This window comes from Martes martes (assembly GCF_963455335.1).
Source record: "Martes martes genome assembly, chromosome: 9".
NCBI classification, from domain to species: domain Eukaryota; kingdom Metazoa; phylum Chordata; class Mammalia; order Carnivora; family Mustelidae; genus Martes; species Martes martes.
In genome coordinates, this window is record NC_137896.1 from 104,214,799 (window position 1) to 104,239,589 (window position 24,791).

Genomic DNA, 24,791 nt, shown 5'->3' on the forward strand with positions numbered 1-24,791 from the left:
ACAGGGTCCTGGGGGGTTCTGGGTTGGTGAACACACAGAGGTGCTGAGACTGGTGCATCCTTTCCCATGCACCTTGCCCGAGGCTCTTCTCCATCTGGATGTTCCTCTGGATCTTTTATCATATCCTTTTATGATAAACTTTTGAACAGGAAGTAAACTGTGAGCTGCTCTAGCAAATTCACCAAACCCAGCAAGGGTGCTGGGGGAACTCAGAAGCACAGGGGACAACCCACTTGTGACTGGCATCTAACGTAGGGTGAGGGCGGTCTTGTGGGACTGAGCCTTCAACTGGCGGGATCGGACCCCACCTACAGGTCAACAGTGTCAGAATCTTGTTAAATCGTAGGACACGTGAACTGTCTAGAGAGAAAAAACCCCACAAGTCTGGTATCAGAAGTGTTGTGAGTTCAGCAATAAAGGGGATATGCAGGAGAATGGGGTGTTTCCCTACTCAGAATGCTAACAGAGACTCCTGGAAGGTCAGGAAAGAGAACTGAAAGAGTAAAAATATGAGTAGGGCACGTCTGGCTGGCTCTTGATCTCAGGGTCTTGAGTTCAAGCCCCACACTGGGGGCAGAGTTTACCTAAAATAAATAAATAAATAAATAGGGGCGCCTGGGTGGCTCAGTCAGTTAAGAGTCTGACTCTTGCTAGCTCAGGTCCTGATCTTAGGGTTGTGAGTTCAGGGCTTGTGTGGGGCTCCATGCCCAGTGTGGAGACTACTTAGAAAAATAAATGAAAATGAAAAAATAAATCAATAAAATTTAAAAATACAGGTAAATAAAATAGGCTTTTGTTTTCTTCTTGAGTTTTCCATATTATGTTTGATGGTTGAAGCAAAAAGTGTAATATCTAATATGGTCCTAAATGTAGGTAGAGAGAATTTTGAAACAGTTACAGACACTGGAGGAGGTAAGGGATTTAAAGGGAGATAAAGTTTCTACACTTCAAACGGGTAAAATATCAGCCCAAGTAGACAGGTGATGAGTGACATATGCATAATGTAGTACCTAGAGCAACCACTAAAACAGCATACAAAGAAATTTAAAAAGAGAATTTCTAGAGTCAAAACAACATGGTTGGGGCACCTGGGTGGCTCAGTGGGTTAAAGTCTCTGCCTTTGGCTCAGGTCATGATCCCAGGGTCCTAGGATAGAGCCCCGAATCGGGCTCTCTGCTCAGTGGGGAGCCTGCTTCCCACCCCCCCCCCACCTGCCTCTCTGCCTACTTGTGATCTGTCAAATAAATAAGCAAAATCTTAAAAAAGAAAAAAAAAGACCAGAATGTTGCAAAATTATAAAAACAACAACAACACGGTTTGCCCATTTTCCTCTACTTTCTAGCTGAGTGACTACAGTCATGTCATTGAGTTGACTCACTGGGTTCAGCGTCTGCCTTTGGCTCAAGTCATGATCCCAGGGTCCTGAGATCGAGCCCTGCATCAGGCTCTCTGCTCAGCAGGAAGTCTCCTTCTCCCTCTCCTTCTGCCTGCCACTCTGCCTGCTTGTGCTCTAACAATTAAATACAATCTTAAGAAATAAACAAAGTAGCCTTGAAACTATGTATGTACTGTTCTTTCGCTGTTCTCGGTAGATATCACATGCTCAGTAAGTTAAAGCTATAGTTATTTATTATTTGTCAATAAAGAAGGTGGGCCTGTCCTTTAAAAGGAAAGTGACATTCCAAAATGTGAGTGGCTGAGCCTTCTCTAGGTGCTGGACAGTACCAGCTGCTGCAGCTGTACGAGGCCAGAGGGAAGGAAGCTCAGGTAGCGGCTCTCTTTAAATTCGACCACACTGAGCGCTTCATTCCCTGTGCGGCCCGCACTTCTTGCCAGTCCAGTTTGGTGTCTGGAACCTCATCTTCTGGTTCAGGATCCTTTCTCAGGGCTCCCTGTGGGGAGGCCACCACGATGGGCAGAGGGCCACATTCCTCCCGGAATTCTACAACGTGGAGACTCTTCTTATCAGCCAGCTGTTGATGGGTTTCCTGGGCAAGACCAAATAGAGAACGCCAGGTTAGGTCTATGAGATGTATCTATAACTGAAAGAACAGGAATGTCCACAGACCACTTGGGGACTTAACATTTCAGAGGATTCTGGGTAATGTACCTTGAAGCTAAACGATGGAATCTGGAGTGGATGGTATCATCTCCCCACTCCCCACTGGAATGGAGGAAGGACCTTGGCCTCTGGTCTCTTGCCTTCTAAATCCCCCAATGATGTGCCATGCCGTGCCCAAAACTGAACTTGAATCTCATCAAGACCCTAGTTCTAGCCACTGTTTTACAGGACATGCAGGGAGAGAAGACATTAAGAACCCACAAGTATTTAGCAGCAGATTGGGAAGCTACAGGACCAAAAAAAAAAAAAAAAAGACAAGGAAAGAAAAAGAGGGAAATCTACAGACTAGAAGTGACCTAAAAGACATGGCAAAAACTTACAATGTATAGACCTTTTCTGCAATCTAACAAATTATGCAAAAAACTTTAAAAAAAAAACCTTTAAAAAAAATCAAACAAATGGATACATTACCATGAACTGAAGATACTGTGAAGTTTTAGGTGTAATAGTAGTAGAGGGTATTTTTCAATCCTTATCTTTTAGAAATACATACTGAAATATTTACAAATGCTACAAGGTGATGTCTGAGACCTGGTTCAAAACAACCAGGCTGCATGGGGGAAGTACTGAGAGCAAAGGTTGGCCACAGCTACTAACTGCCGACACTGGGTGAGAGGGCCATGAGGATTCATTACAGACAGCAGCCACAGAAGTCCGGAAAAAGGCAAATAAATTTAGTAGATGGCTTATTGATAGCACATTAAAATACCTGATGTGTCCAACCTCATGTTTCCAGACTCTATGGCCATCTTGTACTGTTCTAATTCTATATAAGTTTGAAATTAGAAAAATGAGCTATTTCGGGGCGCCTGGGTGGCTCAGTGGGTTAAAGCCTCTGCCTTCAGCTCAGGTCATGATCCCAGGGTCCTGGGATCGAGCCCCGCATTGGGCTCTCTGCTCAGCAGGGAGCCTGCTTCTCTTCCTCTCTCTCTGTCTGCTTGTGATCTCTGTCTGTCAAATAAATAAATAAAAACTTTAAAAAAAAAAAAAAGCTATTTCACAGAAACAAAATAATTTAAATTAGTGGGTCTTACAATCAATGGCATATTGCTTAAACTGGTGACATTATTTCTCTTTTCAAGTGGCACATAAAATAACGCAACATTTTATTTATGTGTTATTTTTATTATTTTTGAGAGAGTGCATGTGCGTGTGGGCGGGTTGAAGAGATCCCAAGCAGGATCCACCCTCAGCATAGAGCAACATGGGGCTCTATCTCATGATGACCTGAGCCAAAATCAAGAGTCAGTCCTTAAATGACTGAGCCACCCAGGCACCCCAAATAATGCAGTATTTTATAGTTGATGGCATTTTAGAAGACATGATACGTGGTGATCTTATCAGAAAATTCAAAGTACTAACATAAAACAAAAATATTACAGGGGCACCTGAGCCTTCAGCTCAGGTCATGATCCCGGGTTCCGGGATCAAGCCCCCAAATGGGGCTCCCGGCTCAGCAGGGAGCCTTTCTCTCCCTCTGTCTCTGCCACTCCCCCAACTCGTGCACACTCTCTCTCTCAAATAAATAAAGCCTTTTAAAAACAAACAAACAAAAAATATTACATAAAAGAGCAAGTCTCTTTGATCATAAATACAATCTAAAACCAATATCTTAGTTATATCAAACAAACCTCTAACGAGAAGTCTGAATTTAGAAGTGCTTTTGAAACCTATTTTTGATAGCACCAACACACACACACAGCTGTTCAAAAAGGATCTTTTAGCCAAAGCTTTTCTTCCAATTAATTTTCCTATTTTACACAGAGATATGTATAATTATTCCAAAGACCACATTATTCAAAACAAGCTGTCACACTTCCTAAGTATCAGGAAGACTATCATAGTTGAATCTCTTGAACCTGGTTGTCTCTTCTGCTCACCCAGCTGCTAAGGTCTACCCTTCCATTCAAAGGACAGGCCATCCCTTGGAGCAGGTAAGAGGGCAGCCCAGGGGGAGTTGTAGAGCGATTGTGTGCCTCACCCAGGCTAAGGGGGGCAGGCTGGGTGGCAGCGCAGGCCTCTCTTCTCTGCAGAGAAATAACCTGGCATGTTAAGTTCATAGCTCCTTCTGACTCAGGTGTCGGTCTGAATGACTTACGCGGGTAATGTGAACACCGCTTGTGATTCTCCTGAAGACAGCACTTTTGAGTGGACAGGCTTCACTCTAGTCCCAACTGAAAGGACTAAATCAGGAAACACACTTCCTCTCTCTATTTTACATTTCTATACTGTTAGAATAGTAGAACAAGCATAAATTCTTTTCATAATAAAACACAGATTATAATTACTGGCTTTTATAAATTTTTCATTTCAAAACTTTAAAATAGCCATGAGGTATTTTTTAAAAAGGTAATTTTCATAAACTAACTCTCCAGTTGGATTAATTAAACAGATGCAGCCACAGGGAGCAAAGAATGCCCAAGCCCTCAGGCAGTAACAGGACAGCAACTCCAAGAGGCTCCCAGGACATCACGGTCTAAATGCCCACAATTGAAACACTGAAACATGAACGAGAACTTCTGTTTCAGAGCCCAGGGAAGGGTTACCTGGCGGGAGAGCCCATGGAAGAGGCCCCGTGTGAGGTTGAGCATGTTGACGGACCCAGAGACCTTGGCATACATGTCTTTGATGCCAATGAGCCGGCAGATGGTGATGATGGCCCGATGGCAGCGGAGCCCATAGCCTAGAAAAGGAAAAACACCATCAATCAGTCACCTTGCTGCCTCTCACACAGCTTTGGGCTCTGAGTTTGGGAGGCCCTGCTTCACATTCTGGCTTCATCACTTCTCTGGAAAACTTACTTCCATAATGCCACTAATTTAAATGAGATGTTATAAAGACTAAAGAAATAATACATATAAATCTCTTAAGCATGTGGGCAAAAGAAAAACAGGGATGTTATAAAGATTAAGATTATAAAGATTAAGCTCTTGGCCCCCCCATGCCTGAGTTGGCTAAGAACAGAGGGACACATCTGTTTTTACCCTTCTCAATTGCTCAGTTGCATTGAGATCTACTTCCTCTTCCTGGAAAAACACCTCTCTTGGCTTTGGTAACACACCCTCTCCCCATCCCTCCAAAACACAGCATCTTAATTGCTGCTTTCAGGCACTTCGTGGAACTTGCTTATCTGATGTTTCCCCTCAGTAGAATGTGGGCTCTGTAAGGGCTAAGATAGTATTTATTTCTACTGTATCCCCAGAGCCTAGATCAGTACCCAGCAAATGCAGGCAGCAGGGAGGGAAAGACACCCCAAGTTTAGACTCTAACATTTTGATTAGCCAAGACATGCAACCCAGCACACACCTCCCTGCTTTAAGGCAGAGGATCTACTCTATGTTCCTGGCTTTCTAATTTCCAACTTGTAATGGTAATTCAATACATATATATAAAAACTCTATTTGGATACAAGCACCTAACATAGAACCGTGCCTTCTGCTTGAAACAGTCAGTTAAATGTGGATCCCAGAGCTATGCCAGATCACATGAAAACTAGGGACCTCAGAGGATAGCCAAGACAGGCAACAACAGGGTGGTTTGCCCTTCCTTGCAGAGTTACATACACAGGACAAGTGTTCATGTGAGAACAAATGCACACATGCACAGGTATGTATAAATGCACACACCTCTAGAGACTGGTGCCCGTGCAAGAGGGTGCAAGGCAGATCGTGGAAGGGCCTGGAAGGCAGATTCTAACCTGCTACCACTCACGGGGCAAGAGCCTTCCTTCTCCTCCACACCCACTTAGCAGAGCTGATGCTGGGCTCCCGAGGGAAGGCATGTCTACCGCACAGCCACTGGGCCATACACAACACTCCCCAAATGGGGGCCAGTTTTGTACATATACAAACATCCATGTAATAGTGGTCACAGCCCTGTGATAATTATTTGGATGTACTTGGATTATAAACACTTCCAGACAGGCACTGTATCAAAACCCTTTTTTGTTTTTTTAAGATTTTATTTACTTATTTGACAGAGAGACAGTGAAATCACAAGTAGGCAGCAGAGAGAGAGGGGGAAGCAGGCTCCCCACCGAGCAGAGAGCCTGATGCGGGGCTTGATCCCAGGACCCTGAGATCATGACTTGAGCCAAAGGCAGAGGCTTAACCCACTTAGCCACCCAGGTGTCCGAGTATACACCAGATTTTAACAGCTCAGTATGAAAAAAAAGAATGTAAAATAGCTGAAAGTTATTATTGATTACATGTTTAAATGATAGTGTTTTGGGGATATTAGGTTAATCGAAGATTTTTTTTAAAAATATTTTATTTATTTATTTGACAGAGATCATAAGTAGGCAAAGAGGCAGGTAGGCAGAGAGAGAGAGAAGGGGAAGCGGGCTCCTTGCTGAGCAGAGCTCCCGATGCGGGGCTCAATCCCTAGGTTAATCAAAGATTTAACTAAAATTAATTTTACCTCTTTTTTCAAATATATTGATGAGAAAATGATGAGAAATTTTAAAATTCCATAGAATTTAAATTTAATTCCATAGAATTTAAATTTAAAATTCCATAGATGGCTTGCATTATGGCTTATGTCCTATTTGTGTTGAACAGTATTAGTTCAACCTTGATCTCAGGGTCAATTTAATTCCATAGAATTTAAATTTAAAATTCCATAGATGGCTTGCATTATGGCTTATGTCCTATTTGTGTTGAATAGTATTGGTTCAACCTTGATCTCAGGGTCCTGGGATCAAGCCCCGAATCGGGCTCTCTGCTCAGCAGGGAGCCTGCTTCCCCCTCTCTCTCTGTCTGCCTCTATGTCTACTTGTGATCTCTGTCTGTGAAATAAGTAAATAAAATCTTAAAAAAAAATCTGGTGTATACTCGAAAATCTGATGTACACTTGGCAGCAAATCCCAGAAGCCACATTTCAAGGGCTCAACAGCCACTCGGGGTCCCAGCTACTACAGGAATAGTGCAAGTCGAAATGTTGATGTCAAAGTGTTTGACTCAATACTTTTTCTAATAATAAAATAAAGGTTTTTACTAGGCATACAAATGACTGTTATTTTAAAGCAGAAGGCAAGTTCTCTTGGTGCACAATTAGTACTGTGATGTTTTTTCTTCCTGATTTATTTCCACGTACTAGAAGCTCTGACATGAAAAATTCAGATGTTTTATCTTTTTCTGATCCAAACTTTTTAAGAAATAACTAGGGTATCATTTTAACTGTAGAACCACAGGCTAAACACAAATCCAAGTGCTCAAGAATTCTACACCCAGAGTCCACTGGGCATGACTGCCCCAGCCCCGTGACCCTGAACTCTCCCTGCCTGCCCTTCCGCAGGACAGGAAGGTCCACCTTGGCTTCCCCAGAGCTTAGCATAGCACCCAGTTCAATTGATACTTGATGATGTGAGCAAATGACCGGAACCAAAGAAGCTGTAAGAGTCCTCCAGCTAATACCATCAATTATTCTCGAGGAGGGACTCATGTTCCAACTCATCCAAACCCAACGACTCACTCAGTTGCTCTTTCCCATTCAGAACATGCTCTTCCCATCTAGAACTCCCCTGGAACATGCCTGTGTTCATGCGAGCCTGAGTACGTTGACTACTTTTATGTCCCTGAGAACCTTGGCCTGCTTAGATCTAACGTAGGCCTTTCCTTTTGGTGTTTTCAAAAGGGAGTTCAATACATGGGATCAAAAACAGAGGACAGGATGGATCTGGGATCATTTCTCTGCTTTATCTCTAACAAACTGTAAGAGTGTTTTTGGTTACCTCTAGGTTGTTTCTTCATCTTGATATGCGTCCTCTTAAATCTTAAAGAAATATCATGGAATACTGGAGGATAAAAACATAAACATAAAAGGATTAGGCATACAGCTTTAAGGCCCTTGCAAATAACACAGGGCAACTGATACTACCCTAAACGGCTGGCACACACTGGCCAAGGATGAGTGACAAAACTCTGATTTCACTCATTACTAACCTTCCCAGGGAAGAAAATTTGTGTCTGTATTTTATAGAATTATTTGTTCCAGAACACGATAACCAGCAGAGAAGCACAAAAATAGCCACAGAGCTAAACTGCCGCACGTAACGAAACAAGTGTAACCCTGTAAATTTTACGAGAGAAGATTAGCACTCACTCGTGTGGTCTTCGTATCGTTCTATATAATGCAGATAGTGAACTGCCCTGTTCTTTGCCTGAAAGGAAGAAGGAAAATCATTTTCTTAAATCTATTGATGGAATTTACATTTTCTTAGAGATTAAAAAAAAATACCTTCCAGAAAATGTTTTATTACATTTTGCTCACACAAAAATTTCATTATATACTTCTAAAAGCTGAGGATTTAATTTTAAGAATTTGTGACAGTATCACTATCACATGTAAAAAACCTTAACAGTAATTTCTTAGTATCTTTGAACATCCTGTCGGAGTTGCACCCTTAACAGCTGTCTCGCACTTTTGGTAAGCAGTCACAAGTTTGCCAAAACCAATGCAAAAGAAAACAGGTGCTACCACAGCTGCCTTTGAGGAGATCAATAACTGATGACAGGAAGCCTCGGGGAAGGTTCTTAATTTCATTACTATTTTTTTGTGGTTCTAATGGTGCCTAGCACACTGATCTTTTACTATCATCAAAAGAAAAATGTACATACTTTTCTGAAAGCATCCACCCTCTCAGTGGCTTTCCCAACAGCGAAACCTTTAAAAAAAAAAAAGGGAAAATATAAAAAGGGGCATAAATCTGGCACACAATGTCTTTCACCACATTTCAAGTGTCAATTCCTAAAATATTGCACAGCACTGCATTTGTCTTCCGCCCACAGAAAACCCATTATCCAAAACAAATGATAAAACATAAGGCTACAGATGGGTGCCTGGCAGGCTCAGTCGGTAGAGCACGTGACTCTTCATCTCGGGGTTATGAGTTCAAGCCCCACACTGGGTTGTAGAGGTTACTTAAATAAATGAAACTTAAAACAAAACAAAAACATCAGGCTACAGAGACTCACTTTTCTGTTTTGGGGCATTCTGGAAAGATCACATTTGAAATTATCTATGAAATTCAAGGTTAGGTATATAACACTACCTTTTATAAATCTCTAGATAAAACTAAATACACTTTTTTTTTTTTAAGATTTTATTTATTTATTTGACAGAGAGATAGCACAAGAAGGCAGAATGGCAGGCAGAGGGAGAGGGAGAAGCAGGCTCCCCGCTGAGCAGGGAGCCCGATGTGGGACTCGATCCCAGGACCCTGGGATCATGACCTGAGCCCAAGGCAGCTGCTTAACCAACTGAGCCACCCAGGCGCCCCACTAAATGCACTTTAAAAAAAACTAACCACGCTCTAAGTTAGTAAGATAAATAGTTTTGAACATTTTTAAAAATAGATTAAAATAATCAAAAATGTTGGGGAAAAATATACGTTGGCTATAGAGTAAAAGCACAACTTCACTGGAACTTTTTTTTTTAATTAAGCTGTGTATTTTTAAGAAGTTGTTTTGTTTATTCATCAGAGACAGCACAAGCTGGCAGAGCGGCAGGCAGAGGGAGAGGGAGAAGCAGACTCCCCGCCGAGCAAGAAGCCCAATGCAGGACTCGATCCCAGGATCCTGGGATCATGACCGGAGCCGAAGGCAGGTGCTTAATGACTGAGCCACCCAGGTGCCCCACTAGAACTTTCATATGCAATTCAGATTTTCAATTAACCAGGAAATAAAATCAACAATTCTAAGTTTGTGAATGCTTAACCCTATAAAATGAGATTTATCACAATTTAACAGAAATGCTGCCATAATTTGCTATCACATTAATTATTTACTTTGAAGAATGTATTTTATTTTTAAATTATATATACAAAAGTAATATAAAGCAATACTGCTCCATGAAATGAAATGCAAGACCTATGAGAACCTGGGACAAAAGGGGCTATAGATTTTAATTCCTAGTTTTAACAAAACAAATTAAGCCATATAAGTCTTAGAGGAAAATACAAATGAACTTGTATTGAAGGCTTTCTAAACAAGATACAAAACTAGAAGTGATAAAAAACTGATAAAGTTGCAATATAGGGACACCTGTGTGGCTTCATTGGTTAAGTATCCAACTCTTTTTTTTTTTTTTAAAGATTTCATTTATTTATTTGTCAGAGAGAGAGCGAGCGAACAAGCACAGGCAGAGTGGCAGGCAGAGACAGGGAGAGAAGCAGGCTCCCCGCTGAGCAAGGAACCCGATGTGGGACTCGATCCCAGGACGCTGGGATCACGACCCGAACCAAAGGCAGCCACCCAACCAACTGAGCCACCCAGGCGTCCCAAGTGTCCAACTCTTGATTTCAACTAAGGTAATGATCTCAGAGTCTCCCCGTGTCAGCCTCCACACTGGGCATAAAGCATGCCTTGGACTGTCTCTTTCTCTCTCCCTTTGTCTCTCCCCTGCGCATTCTCTCTCTCTCTCTTTCTCTCAAAAAAAAAGTTCTTATGGAAAGGTTTAAAACTTCTGTGGATTTAAAACTTTTGCATAGAAAAATATTAAAAATGAAATCAATGTATAATAGACAAAGAGCTAATGTCCTTAGCTTACAAAGAGCTTATAAGAATCATGGGGCGCCTGGGTGGCTCAGAGGGTTAAAGCCTCTGCCTTCGGCTCAGGTCATGATCCCAGGGTCCTGGGATCGAGCCCCACATTGGGCTCTCTGCTCAGCAGGAAGCCTGCTTCCTCCTCTCTCTCTGCCTGCGTCTCTGCCTACTTGTGATCTCTCTCTGTCAAATAAATAAAATCTTTAAAAAAAAAAAAAAAAAAAGCTTATAAGTAAAAAAAAAAAAAAAAAAAAATCACCCAATAGGAGAATGGGTAAAACAGGTAAACAGATCTCAAAAAGGAAATAATGGCAAATGAAACATGCAAAATGGTGTCCAAACTCTCATAATTAAAGAAATGCAAATCAAAACTAAGAGATATGCTTGACAATCAGTAAAGTTTGATAATACCCAGGGCTGGCCAGGGTGTGTTGGTATGGAGGGACATAAACTGATGTAACCTTTTGGGAGGGCAATCCGGCAATACTTACCAACATTTAAAACACATCTAACTTTGAGGCAGCAATTTCACTGCAAGAAGCTTCCCTTATTGATATACTTGGAAAAGTACAACAAATTACATATACAAGAAGCTCACTGGTTTTTCTAAGTGGTGAAAAATGGAAATAACAGGAACACTCACCAAAAGGGAAAAGGTTACAATATTTATGTTTCTTCACCCAATGGAACACTATGCAGTCAGTACAAAGAATGAGAGGGAATCTGTTTATGCTCCCACAGGAAGATCTCTGGGTATAATACTAAGCAAGGAAAGCAAGGTAAAAAATTATGGATATACTCTATAAATGTTTTTTAAAGGTAATTTAAAAAAAATTTTTTGAAAGGTAAATAGTGGGGCCCCTGGGTGGCTCAGTCGTTAAGCATCTGCCTTTGGCACAGGTCATGATCCCAGGGTCCTGGGACCAAGCCCCTCATCAGGCTCCCTGCCCAGCGGAAAGCCTGCTTCTTCCTCTCCCACTCCCCCTTTTGTGTTCCCTCTCTCACTGTGTCTCTCTCTGTTAAATAAATAAATAAAATCTTTAAAAAAAAAAAAAAAGTAAATGGTGATACATGAATACAGAACTTCTAGAAGATATAAAAGTAACTGTTAAGAGTGATTTCTTTTGGCAACATAGTATCATATAGATGACTTGTTATGACACTGTCGGTATGGGTTTAAATAGACAGTTTCCCAGTTTTCTTTCCCTAACACATCCATGTATACACTTTAAAACCAGATGTTCCCTGGGGAAATTTTACCAAAAAGCATAAAGAAAAAAATTTAAATGATGCACAAACCTATGGACTAAACATTATTAACTTTTTGGGATTACATTATATAATCTTCTGTGAAGTTTTTTCAGTTGCTTATTTTTCCTTAGCATAATTTTTTTTTAAAGATTTTATTTATTTATTTGACAGACAGAGATCACAGGTAGGCAGAAAGGCAGGCAGAGAGAGAGGAAGGGAAGCAGGCTCCCTGCTGAGCAGAGAGCCCGATGTGGGGCTCAATCCCAGGACCCTGGGATCATGACCTGAGCCGAAGGCAGAGGCTTAACCCACTGAGCCACCCAGGCACCCCTACTTAGCATAATTTTCTAAGTAATTCTCCACTACTCTTTAATGGCTACAGAAGATTACAATGTGTGGCTATGCTCTTTTTGTAACTATGTCCCTTTTGTTGACCATTTAGTGGCTTTTCCCCTCTAACGTTTCACTATTATATATAACACAACAGTGTCTTAAACCTTTTCAAATATCCATTGCTCTTCATGGAAAACACAGGTAGAGGAAAATCTGTTCCTTCTTTTTCCTCTAAGGGGTTTTATGGGTTTGCCACAAGGTTTTGGACCCAAACCACTTAAAAGGTTTAATCTGTAAAGAAAGCCTGGGCAGCAGCAAGAACCCAGGGACCCCAGAGCAGAGCCCAGGCCACACCTGTCCTCTGCCTCCATCACCAGCACCGTGCCTATCACACCCCATTCACCTGCAGCTCCTCGGCCGTTTCCCACCGCAACCAGAACACGGACTGATTTCTTTCTCCCCTCTTTTGCTGTCATATTGAAAACATTTCTTACCTAAAAGACAAAATGTTTCATATGTATAGCACCTTAAGAAAAATCTGGGGGAAACTGGCTGGCTCAGTCAGTAGAGCATGCAACTCTTGATCTCAGGGTTGTTGAGTTCAAGCCCCATCAATTTAAAAATAAAATAAAAAGGAAAAGAAAATTCTGAAGTAAGGAACTGGAGTGACCTCCTTCCACACACACCCCCGTAGTGAGTAGCTACACCATCCTCCCAAGCCATGAGCACCAACAGCAAACTTTCTCAAAAGGAAACCTCTCTGCGCTATTTCTTCAGTGGTAAAATGGGAATAAGGCTTTCCCTTCCTATTTCATAAGGCAGTTAGACTGCTGGACTGAGAGCTCTTGAAGGGATTCAAAACTGTACAACTCTGAACAACAAAATTGTACACTATTTTAATGAATTTTACAAAGGAAGAGAGTTTCTGATTAAACTTTGAAAGAATTTGTAACTGATTATAACTGATAATAACATATACCAATTATCAGAGATGTTAGAATATGGGAAAATGCTCTTCTTAGAAATGAATGAAAATGCAGTACATAGAATTAGGGTAGGACTGGATCTCTGTATGAAGGATTAGGCTCACCTGATAATACAGAATTTGGAAATACCTGCTTATTATGAACTACACGAAAATCTATGTTTTATTTAGCTTGGTTATTTTGGTTTTTTGGTGTATTTAAAAGGCCAGGAATTATGAAACTGTTACTTTTAACTGCTTAAGGGCAAGTCCTTTCCCATAAAAATAGCTTAAAGGAAAAGGGAGCTCCCGTTCACGTCCATGGATAATCCTCCAGGAAATCATCCACATATACAAGAATTTTTCCAAGGGATTAACTTCCAAAAGGTATAAACTGGGACCGAAAGACATAAAATGCTTGTAAACATTATTTTAAATTACTGATAACAATGAAACAATATACATACTTGATCACAAATCAGTAAGTAAGTTTTTCCATATGGTATTTAATCCTGACCACGTACATGGTTCTAGCTCAAAGGGAAGCTCACTCTTAGGAAGTGCCCTGGAAAGAGTGATTGAAATTTACCTGATACAGGCTTCAGTTTCAAGGACCCACAAACAACTGAGCAGATTATGTCCTCATCAAGAGCTGGGCACTCACAGCAACTCCAAGCTTTCTTCCCCTGCCCCATGGTTCCTCCCCTCTGCCCCCTGAACCAAGTGCCCAATACAGCTTGTTCAAGAATTCAAAGAGATTGCTAATGCTTCTTTAGCTTTGAGGGAGAGCTTTAACAGTAATCTCCAAATTCTGTTCTCCAGAATACCACTGAGGTTGCCTTGTCATGGGACCACAACTGGTAGCCCCCCAAAAGGGCAGCAATCAGGAGAGCCAGTATCAAGTAACTGCAATTAAAATGTGATCATTTCCCTATCCAGATCAACCCTGTGTCTCAGAAAAGTCATGCATCAAAGGCTTTTCCTCAGAGGCGCCTGAATGCTGCAATCAGTTAAATGTCCAGCTCCTGATTTCAGCTGAGGTCATGATCTCAGGGGCCTGAGATCAAGCCCTGCATTAGGCTCTAGGCTGGTCGTGGAGCCTACTTGAGATTCTCTCTCTACCTCTTCCTCCGCCCACCCCTACCCCTGACTCTCTTTTCCCGCCTCTCAAAAAGAAAAGAAAAAAAAAAGAAAAGACCTTTCCTGATGGTTCCTCTTGTGCTAGTCCCACTCCACCCACTCCAACTTCTCCAAAGGCTCCACTGGGTATTTAATTCAGCATGCCTACCTCAAGAATCCTGGTATCAAAATCATTGTATGTTTCTGTAGAGAGAGAAGAAGCAGACACACAGATAAACGTGTCTATATGGTTAGTGCATGAAAGCATTTTCAACACAGGCACATCAACAATTTTTAAGTGAGAAAAAACCTCAGATCTCTTGCTGCCACTCCCTGGTCGTGCATTACCACCAGAGATTGCTCCAGCACTAAATTCATAAACTCTGCCACCCTCTCCGACTGCATCGCCCTACCTCTCCAGCTCTCTCACTCAACCACTCTCACGGTGATGGCTCCTGGAGTGCCCCAGCACCTCCAGATTCTTGACCACTATCTTCCTTTCCCTCGAATCCCTCTGTTCTTCAGAGCCTCTGCCACTCAGCCAAGACACCACAAACCATAGCTTCCACCAGAGCTTGCAAATGTCCTCAAATCCCTCACCCTCTTCTCTCTCCAACACACTATCCAGGCCAGAATCAATGCAACTGTCTGGCCACACCTGGCCTGCTGGGTGCTGCTGGAGAAGAGTTGAAGCACAGCACACATGTGGGCCACTAGAAATTCATGGTTTCCAACTCAGTCAAGTTCTCCCTGCTGCCTGTTGGCCTTTTATGTCCTTTTAGGTTCCTTTCCACTCACCACAGCAGCCATTGCAAACTCTCTGTGTTCTTTTATTTTTACTAACTTCTTCCTATAGAAAATTTCAATCATACAAAAAATAAGAGAGAACAGCAAAATGAAATCTTACATACCCATTAGCCAGCTTCAACAATTATCAACTTATAGCCAATCTTCTTTTCTCTAAACTCTAAATCCTACTCCACTGGATAATTCTGAAGCCAGTCCTAGAAACCCTGCCTCTTCACCAAAAGATTCTGGTGGCCATGCTCATCCATGCACCCATCCTACTTTCAGCAGATGATCCCACCTCCCCCTCACAGACTAAATGAAGCCACCAGACAGGCAGCACTCATATACCACGCCCCCAGCATGCACACATTTCCACTACCAACAGCACAGGCTCCCCTGAATCCGTAGTCACAAGTTAATCCATTTATCCATTCTGGATCTGGACCCTCAGTAGGGATTTAGTTTATAGGTTGTTTTTTTTTTCTCTCCAACCCATACCTTCATCCTCCCAACCGAAGCATTTTGCTCCATTCTAAGGACATTCACTTGAATCTCTCCATCTCAGCTTCTCTATTCTCTAAGCCAAACTTGAGAAAGTAGCCAAACTTTTGTCTATTTCTTCATCTTCTACTCATTGACAAGAGTGAATTTTTCAGATGATTTTTACTTCTTCATATATTTGGGATGGGGCAGGGGGGACTCTCTTTTCTAATTCGGCCTGCTAAGTTTTATCAATTTTTATTTCATGTATGCTTTTATAAAGCTGAATGACAACTATCTAGTCTATCTCCTGTTAACAAAACAGCACTCCCAAGCCATGTTGCTCCATAGGTATCCCATGAGCAACCCGTGTTTGGGGAACTGCACCCTACATGTGGCTTATGTAGACCCAAAAGGCATACTACCACATTCAAGGCTCTGAGAAGTCACACAGTAAGGATGCCAAGCAAGTACTTTGCTTCCCATGTGTCGAATACCTCTTGGTTGTGGGCCTCTAATGTTCCGTAAAATACAACTAAATAATAATGTGAAGTTATTTCGGTAATGCTCAAATCCTTTCTTGGAAAAAAGCAATCTAAACAGACAAGTAAATAAAATCTTACTAAGGAATTCTAGAACTATAAGTACTCTCTCTGTCACAAAGGAAAGCAACACCAGGACTCTGCTACCTCCATTGGGACCAGGGTCAGGGGGGCCAAGACTGACGCCTCCCCAGGTGTTTCCGCTCCATCCTCGCTCGCGTTTAACCTTCATCTTCCTCTTCCGGTCCCATTCTTCCCGCTGCTGGACCAGATCAGCCTCTACCTTCTCCTGCTCTTCCTTGCTTCTTTGGGCAATGGTCTGCAGAGCTCCCTCTCTCATAAGAGGGGCATTCAGACCAGGCCATAAGAAGCCACGACGCCCTGAAGGTTTAAAAAAATACATTAATAAGAATTTTTAAAAATCATCCTTGTCTTAAATGTTGAGCTGGCAGGCAACGTGTGTACAGATGATGACACTGCTGGACGGAGCTTAAACTAATGATCACCTGGCAGGCCACTCAGCACGGTCTATTAAAATTTTAAGTGTACCTACCCCATAACTAGTAATTCTACTTCATGAATTTACCTAGAGAAACACTCCTGTGCAAGTACGATCCATAAGTGTGCTTAGACAAGGAGGTCCACTGAAGTGTTATTTGTAAAGGCAAAGAGTGGAAACATTCTATTGCTGTACAGCAACACTGGACTGGTTAAATGAACTACGGCATCTTTAACCCCTGAAATATTCTACACTAAACTGAAAGAATAAGGTAGCTATATAGATTCTGATATGGAACAATTTCCAAGACCTATTACCAAGTGAAAAAAGTAAACTATAAGCTAGTTCATACCATGACATAATTCAATTTTTTTTAAGAAAACATATGTTTCTTTTAGAGTATTTATGTATATAAAAACATTTTAAAAAGTCAGAAGGAAACACATCAAAATGAGATCAATGCCTTGCTTGGGGGCAGCAACTGGGATCGGAAGAGAGAGAAAGGGCACCAAGGGGACTTTAGATTTCTCTATAATCTTTGAATTTTTTACTGAGAAGATATACATAATTAGATTGTTGTAACTTTTAGAAATGCTACAAAATAAGATACAAGGTGAGTCATTAGAGAAAAAAATTCAAGTAGACAAGCAAGTGCAGTGAATGCTATTTTTTTTATGCCTGGAAGCCTATTACAATTAAAGATAATTTGTCAGCTCCCACAGCACAAAATATCGATTCAAGTAAACTGTACTATTTTTACTCTTCAAAAAAACACACGTATAAATGACCATGTGTTCCAGGGGTTGGCAAATTAAGGCCCCAGGGCCAAACCCTGCCCACCATTTGTTTTTGTCAAGTTTTACTAGAACACAGCCATACTGGTTTGATCATGTATTATCTGAACTGTCTTTGAGCTCCCATGGCAGAGCTGGATAGTTGGAACAGAGTCCATGTGGCTCACTAAAGCTAAAAAGATTTACTAACTGGCTCTTTACAGAGAAAGTCTGCCAACTCTCTCAATGAATCATAAGCTCCTTGAAGGCAGTGACTGTCGCAGAAGATGCGACACAATGGCACTTAAAGCTTGTTAAACGAAAAACTGAATGAATTCCTTTCCACGGGATTTTCTTCCCCCAGAATCATGGGACATTAAGCGAGCCATGTGGTTGAACTCTAAAACTACAGACCCTAATGCCCTTCCTAAAAAATGTGTGAGGCTTCTAGACTATAAAACTAGGAGGGAAACCTTAAAAAGCAATTAGGTTTATTATAAATAAGCTTACCTTCACCAATGACCTGACCCCTGTTCAAATCCTTTTTTCTTTTTTTCTTAGTTCTTTTTCCTCTTCCTTTTCTTGCTCCTGCTCCAGTCTCTGCTAAAGCACCTTTCCAAAGCTCATCTGCTGTCACTATAATGAAACAGGTTTTTTTGTTTTTTAATTACCAAGCAATGATCGATGGTCCTCTACTGAAAGAAAAAGGCCAGAAGAGGCCAGCTTCACTTGTATCACTGTAGAATTAGAGGTGATCTTCTTTTTGATTTTCTGTATTTACCAAATAATCTAAAATGAATTGGCTTTATAATCCTAATTTCTTTTTTTTAAACAGAAACTATTTTTTTAAGTCATCTCTACACCCAATACAGGGCTCAAACTCACAACTCCAAAGTCAAGAACTGCACGCTCCAACAAATGAGCGGACCAGGCGCCCCAACTCTTCCCCCCCCAATTCTAATTTCTTTTAATTTGCCTAATGCTGAGTTCTGAAATCAATCTCGATTTATTACAAGCTAATTTCGGTTCAGACTGGACTATTTCAAATACCATTGCAAGTAGGAACAGTATTAGTAAAACAATGTCTACTGAAAATTAACTTTTCCTGATTTGTACTATATCCTCTACCAAAGCGCAACTAAAAACAGACCTGAAGTACATTCTTGTTGTGAATCTAAATCAGCAGGGATTTGGGCCACAATTCAATACTCTGTAGGTCTCAAGTGCCCTAAACAAGGGGATTAAAGTAAACTAGTGCTCCCCAAAGTACAGTACAAATACAGTTGGTAGTACGTGAGATAATTCTAGGAGGTACACTAGGAATATTTTTAGTTTAATAGCACATCATATACTAATTTCTAAAGTGTTAATTCATTAAAGGAAGAAGAGGAAAAAGAAGAAAAATTAAGATACAAAAGCACCTTTTATTTTCCTGTTTCACGAAATGAGAAGTTTGTGGCCAGTCTACGTACGTTTAGTGAAGAAACTATAGGCTCTATACTGTTGGCCCATCAAATTACTGGGAGAAGAAATACAGCACTGTGTCTGTAATGCACGGGTCAAGCCGATGAAATGATGGCTGTCTCTGGTTCCTGGAGACGACAGAGGGCCTATAGGTAGATGGAATAAAACTCCGAGTTAGATGCCCATGTCTGTGGAAAAATACTGCCAGCACCAAATAATTAATTGTTCCTGACACAAATAAGTCACATGTACCTGAACATTTAAGAGTCATATTTTTTTAAAGAGTTTATTTATTTATTTGATAGTTGGAGATCACAAATAGGCAGAGAGGCAGGCAGAGACAGAGAGGGGGAAGCAGGCTCCCTGCTGAGCAGAGAGCCCCATGCAGGGCTCGATCCCAGGACCCTGAGATCATGACCTGAGCCAAAGGCAGAGGCTTTAACCCACTGAGCCCCCCAGGCACCCCTTAAGAGTCATATTTTGAGGACAGCCTTTCTTTAAAAAATAATCAAATTTAGACTGCTGAGCTAACTGCCCATTAGTTAGAGAAGTGAGAGTTCATCCACACGATGGATACAGCTGTCTAAAGAAAGAAGTAGATCTGTCCTTACCTGGGTACCCAGCACTACGTTGCCCTGACAACCCCATGATCAGCACTGTCTACTCTGGGCAAGTAGTGACCTCTGCTATATTCAGCAGGCAATGCACCTGCGTGGAAAGACCTGTAAATGGCCTGGATAGAAGAGCACAGTGCCAAACAGGAGAGCACCCTATCCTTCATGCTAAAAAAACAAGGAGGGGACACGAATATACTTTATAGACTAATTTCAGAAGCATATATAAGAAATTGGTCACAGCAGTTGCCTCTGAGGAAGAAAACTGATGTGTCTATGGTTAGTAGAAGAGATTTGCTTTTTTTGTTTTTTGGAATTTCTCTAACCATATGCGTGTGTCACACAAGAAGACGTTTTCAAACAGCCATGTCCTAGAGGCAGCCGTTTGACCAAGTCCATGAGTGGTAGTGTCCTGTGAGAGAGATGGCAGGTGACAGGAATCAGGGACTCAAGGAAATGGGAATGTTGATTACAAAAACAGTACACACACTCCAGCTTTGTATTTCATTGGAGAATTGAGTCACTGTGAAAAAAAAAAATGAGAGGGGGATTAAAACAGCCCTGGAGAGAATAAAGTTGATTTAGGGGCACTGGAGTTGAACAGAAAGCCAAAGAGTGACAGCAGCTGTTTTCACGTCTCTGAGAAATGAGGCCAGTCTGTGGCCTTCCTCACAGAAGCCTTCTGCAGACCATCCATCAGCTCAGGCTGGGGATACTGCCTGGCTCACAGCAGAGGACAGAGTCAGTAGCTTATGAATGAATGAGTCACCCAAATAAAGGGAAGAGCTGGGGCGCCTGGGTGGCTCAGTGGGTTAAAGCCGCTGCCTTCAGCTCAGGTCATGATCCCAGCGTCCTGGGATCGAGCCCCGCATCGGGCTCTCTGCTCAGCAGGGAGCCTGCTTCCTGCTTCCTCCCTTCTCTCTCTGCCTGCCTCTCTGCCTACTTGTGATCTGTCTGTCAAATAAATAAATAAAATCTTAAAAAAAAAAAAAAAAAAAGCTTCAAAAAAAAATAAATAAATAAAGGGAAGAGCTCAGGGAAGCACACTTTTCTGGACCCCTCAAGCAAGGCATGAAGTTATCTCAACAAGTGGGGTTAACAAGATAAAAGGGAGTTAAGACTAAAAGTAAAGTTCAACACGGAGAGTTCCAGAAGATCAAGGACACAATGAGATTTCAATTCTGCCTTAGGAAAAGGCATTTCACTGACCACAAGTACAACATGGGCTCAGCAAAGGTTGGCTTCCTTCCCTTCTGGAAAGTGACTGAAGAGAGGGCCCTGCACTATGTCAGTGTAGCAGTAAGGCCTCTGTACAGACACAGCTTTACTAGGAGGCATCACAGTATCCAGACAGCTCTGGACCCAGTCTTGCCACTTACTGGCTGTGAGATCTGAGCGAGTCTCTTAGCATCTCAGAGACTCACTCGTCATCTGCAAAATGGAAACGAAACCCCCTCATAAAAACTGGTGAGAATTAACCAATATAACATGTTACAAGCCTGACACACAGTAATTACTCCAAAAATCACAGCTATTATTTTTTAAAGCCTTGAAATATAACAACTATAATCATATAAAACTTGAAAACTACTCCAGGCCTTATGCACTTCCATTATAAAAAAATGTGCTTTGTTCATTTACATTTATTTCTACTTAAAGTCCTCTATCATTAGATCTTGTAAGAAAAGGCAGTTGGATAAACCAATCTTACCATTGCTGAGAACAGTCTTCAATGCCAAAATGGAAGCTGCTGGAAAGGTGTTTCGGTAAAGCTGTCTGGACCATATGTGACCTGTAAATTTTAAAAAATTCTTTTAAAATACATTTCTACATTAAAAAGAACATTTCTTAAAAATATTTTATTTAGGGGCGCCTGGGTGGCTCAGTGGGTTAAGCCGCTGCCTTCGGCTCGGGTCATGATCCCAGGGTCCTGGGATCGAGCCCCGCATCGGGCTCTCTGCTCGGCAGGGAGCCTGCTTCCTCCTCTCTCTCTGCCTGCCTCTCTGCCTACTTGTGATCTCTCTCTCTGTCAAATAAATAAATTATATATATATATATATAAAAACATATATATATAATATATATATAATATATATAATAAATAAATAAATTATATATTATATATATATACTTGTGATCTCTCTCTGTCAAATAAATAAATTATATATAATATATAATTTATATATATTATATATAATATATAATATATAATTTATATATATTATATATATAATATATATATTATATATATAATTTATTTATTTGACAGAGAGAGAGATCACAAGCAGGCAGAGAGAGAGAAGGGGAGGCAGGCTCCCCGCCGAGCCAAAAGCCCGATGCGGGGCTCGATCCCAGGACCCTGGGATCATGACCCGAGCCGAAGGCAGAGGCTTTAACCCACTGAGCCACCCAGGGGCCCCTAAAAAGAACATTTTTAACGCCCAAAGAATATTGATATCTATAGAATAAAAGAACCAAGAGAAGTAAGTGAATCATTTTTGGACCCCATGACCACTTGAACATTACATTGCATCTTCTCCTTCATGCTGACATCTAACCAGTTACCAAGCCCTATAAATTGTCCTCAAATATCCATCAGCTGCACCCCCTCCCATTGTCTCACTGCCCTTTCTTTGCTCAGGCGCCATCCCATGCCCACAAGATAACAACAGTCCCTTAGCAGGTCTTGCTGCTCCCCCTCTAATTCCCCATCTGTTATCAGGCAGGCCTTTCTAAAATAACACGCTTGGTCACTTCTCAGGCCCGATTTATCATTCTTTGGCTCCCTACTGCCTGCAGAACAAAGTCAAAACTCCTCCACATGGCCTACAGGACTGCAACGTGGCCCCAACCTTCCACATCAGCCTCATCTGTCACCATTGTCCCCTCTACCCTCTTGAACACATTCTTGTGTTCATTCTTGAACACACTCTGCTCTTCGATCCTGTTGTGTCTCTGACATGCTCTCCTGAAACACCACCTACAACATCAATGAATCTTGACAACCTATGTTAAGTAAAAGAAGCCAATCACAAAAGGATACATGGATATATGAAATATCCAGAACATGCAAACTATAGAGAGAGAAAGATAAGTGGTTGACCAGTGCTGGGGGCAATGAAAAACTCGGGGGATGAGAGCCAAAGGATATACTTTTATGAAAATGTTCTAAAATTTGGTTATATGGTGATGGTTGTATTTATAATTGGTTGTTTTGTAAATATACTAAAAACCACTGAATAGTTCACTTTAAGAGGATAATTGTAGTGTGTAAATTACATCTTGATAAAGCTGCTACCAAAAGAGAAGTTTATAATATACCAGAAAAGGGGGTAGGTAAAAAAAAATAATAATAATAAAAAACAAGAAAACAAACTAGGCTCTGGATCAAAGTGGTATGGGTACAAAAACCTGACCCCGTCCCCGTGTAACCTTAAACACATTTCTCAACCTCTGTGTCTATAATAAAGGCATCTATCTCACAAAGGCACTGTGAAGACGAAGTGAGGAAGAGCATAAAGAGCTTAAGATAGATAATCCCAGGAACACAGTAAGGGCTCATGAAGGAAAGCTACAAATGCCATTGATCTTATTTGAACGGAGCCTTGAAATAGGAGGAGGTGGTCAAAATACGGAACAGAAGTAAAGAATATTCAGGGCAGATTTTCTGCCAAATGATTTCTGGTTAAATTTCCCAACAAAATGAGTTACCAAAAAAAATCTTCGGTTTTTAGAGGTCTTTGGGTTTCGGAATTACGAATGCTGGGTTGTGGATTTACAATAAAATAAAATAAATACAATACAATACAATGTTTCTTCTTACGAAGAAACAAGGCCAAGTCGATCATGAAGCATAGGGTTACACAGAGCAGACTGCCCCTCCGCAGGCTGCAAACCACCAAAGGTGGGAGAGGACAATTTAACAGCAAAACCACAGACATTCAAAACATCCTTCTTTTCAATAATGACACTGACCAGCCCGGAATCTAAAATGACTGATACTAACCTTATCCGACTCAAGCTGGAGGATTGCCTCCACCTGCCTCGAACCCCCACATCGACATCTCCAAATGAACCCATCACCAAATGAATTACCATCACGCCCGCCGGGAAAGCGATGCTTGCTTCCCAGTTCCCCGCGCCTCTTAGCCAAGCACGCACTACCAGTTTGGTGAACTGGAAGGAGACTTGGACGGCGTCCCGTTCACCCTCACTTTACAGAGCCCTGCGATGCAGAGAAGGCGCGGAAGCGCGCAAGGTCACACAGCGGCTCTGGAAGAGACGGGAGCCGAGCATGACAGGTCCAGGGACGGGGTTCTGTCGCTTCTTTCTGCCCGTGCATCTGCAGTCTGCGGGAAAGCCCAGGTTCCCGACCCCGCTCAGAGCCCCTCTCCCAGCATCCCGGCTCTCACCTGCCTGCAAGCCACACAACGTAGGGAGGCAGCCTGCGGCTCGCACCGCCGCCGCCATAATGAAGCCCCGAGAGCACCTCCGTCAGGACCGCCTTCTCCACTGCCTGCCGTGACTGCAACTCCCGAAAGGCTGGCCACAACCTGCGGCTGAATTCCCGAGGCCAGAGGGCCGTGCCGCCGCGCAGACCGCGGTGGGGGGGGTTGTCTCTACCGGCAGCACTAGAGGGTGAGTCCGGCGCAGCCGCGGACAGCCCCCTCTGGGGTCCTCGCGTTAGGACCCGGGGGCGGGGCTTGGGCTGGCCGCCGGTGTGGCCGGGGCTGGCTCACCGTGTACACTGCCGGGAGCGGTCGCGAGTGACCAGAACGAAAAGGCTGCGGACTCTTCGGTACCGTGAGGGCCTCCTAGGGCTGACAGGAGCTGGGGCTGCGGACGGTTCGCAACAAGAAGTGCGAGGTACAGACGAGCACGAAAAGGGTCTAGGTAAAGCTGCAAGGGGTGATGTCTGGAGAAGATTTAGAATGGGTAAGACAGACAAGAAGTATAAAGTTCGTACCCAACTCTGGTAAAGCTCTGACGTGTTTACATTTATTACGCACCCTGGATTTCACACGCATTTATGTATTCTTCCGATTCTCACGTTTGGTCACACACTCATATCCCAGACCTACGCTGCGGTGTTTTCACCAGCCCCGCTCATGGCTTCACAGCATCTGGGTCTGCCCGGATTGCCCAAATATATGGCGAAAAGATACGGACTTCTTTTAAAAATTATTTTTATTAACATATAATGTATTATTTGCTCCAGGGGTACAGGTCTGTGAATCATCACATTTCACATTCCACATTTCACATAGGCTTACACACTTCACAGCACTCACCATAACA

General features: G+C 42.1%; 1 protein-coding gene across 1 annotated transcript; it reads right to left on the reverse strand.

The window, feature by feature from the left end:
- Positions 1 to 1,611: 1,611 nt before the first annotated feature.
- On the reverse strand, positions 1,612 to 24,164 carry MRPS5 (mitochondrial ribosomal protein S5). Its single transcript, XM_080814238.1, has 12 exons — positions 23,906 to 24,164; positions 21,205 to 21,285; positions 18,888 to 19,025; positions 17,926 to 18,051; positions 16,291 to 16,524; positions 14,502 to 14,536; positions 12,653 to 12,743; positions 8,740 to 8,786; positions 8,225 to 8,282; positions 7,854 to 7,916; positions 4,669 to 4,805; positions 1,612 to 1,988 (listed from the first exon to the last, which is right to left on the reverse strand). Exons 1-12 carry the CDS (start codon positions 23,961 to 23,963, stop codon positions 1,764 to 1,766), a joined length of 1,293 nt encoding a protein of 430 aa, XP_080670364.1. The 5' UTR covers positions 23,964 to 24,164; the 3' UTR covers positions 1,612 to 1,763.
- Positions 24,165 to 24,791: the final 627 nt, after the last annotated feature.

Coding starts and splice junctions, on each gene's coding strand:
- MRPS5 (XM_080814238.1), bottom strand. CDS start 23,963: ATGGCGGCGGCGGTGCGAGCCGCAGGCTGCCTCCCTACGTTGTGTGGC. Junction 14,537..16,290: donor TGACCCTGGTCCCAATGGAG/GTAGCAGAGTCC, acceptor CTCTCTCTACAG/AAACATACAATGATTTTGAT. Junction 4,806..7,853: donor GATGAAGAAACAACCTAGAG/GTAACCAAAAAC, acceptor TTCCTTTTCTAG/GCTATGGGCTCCGCTGCCAT.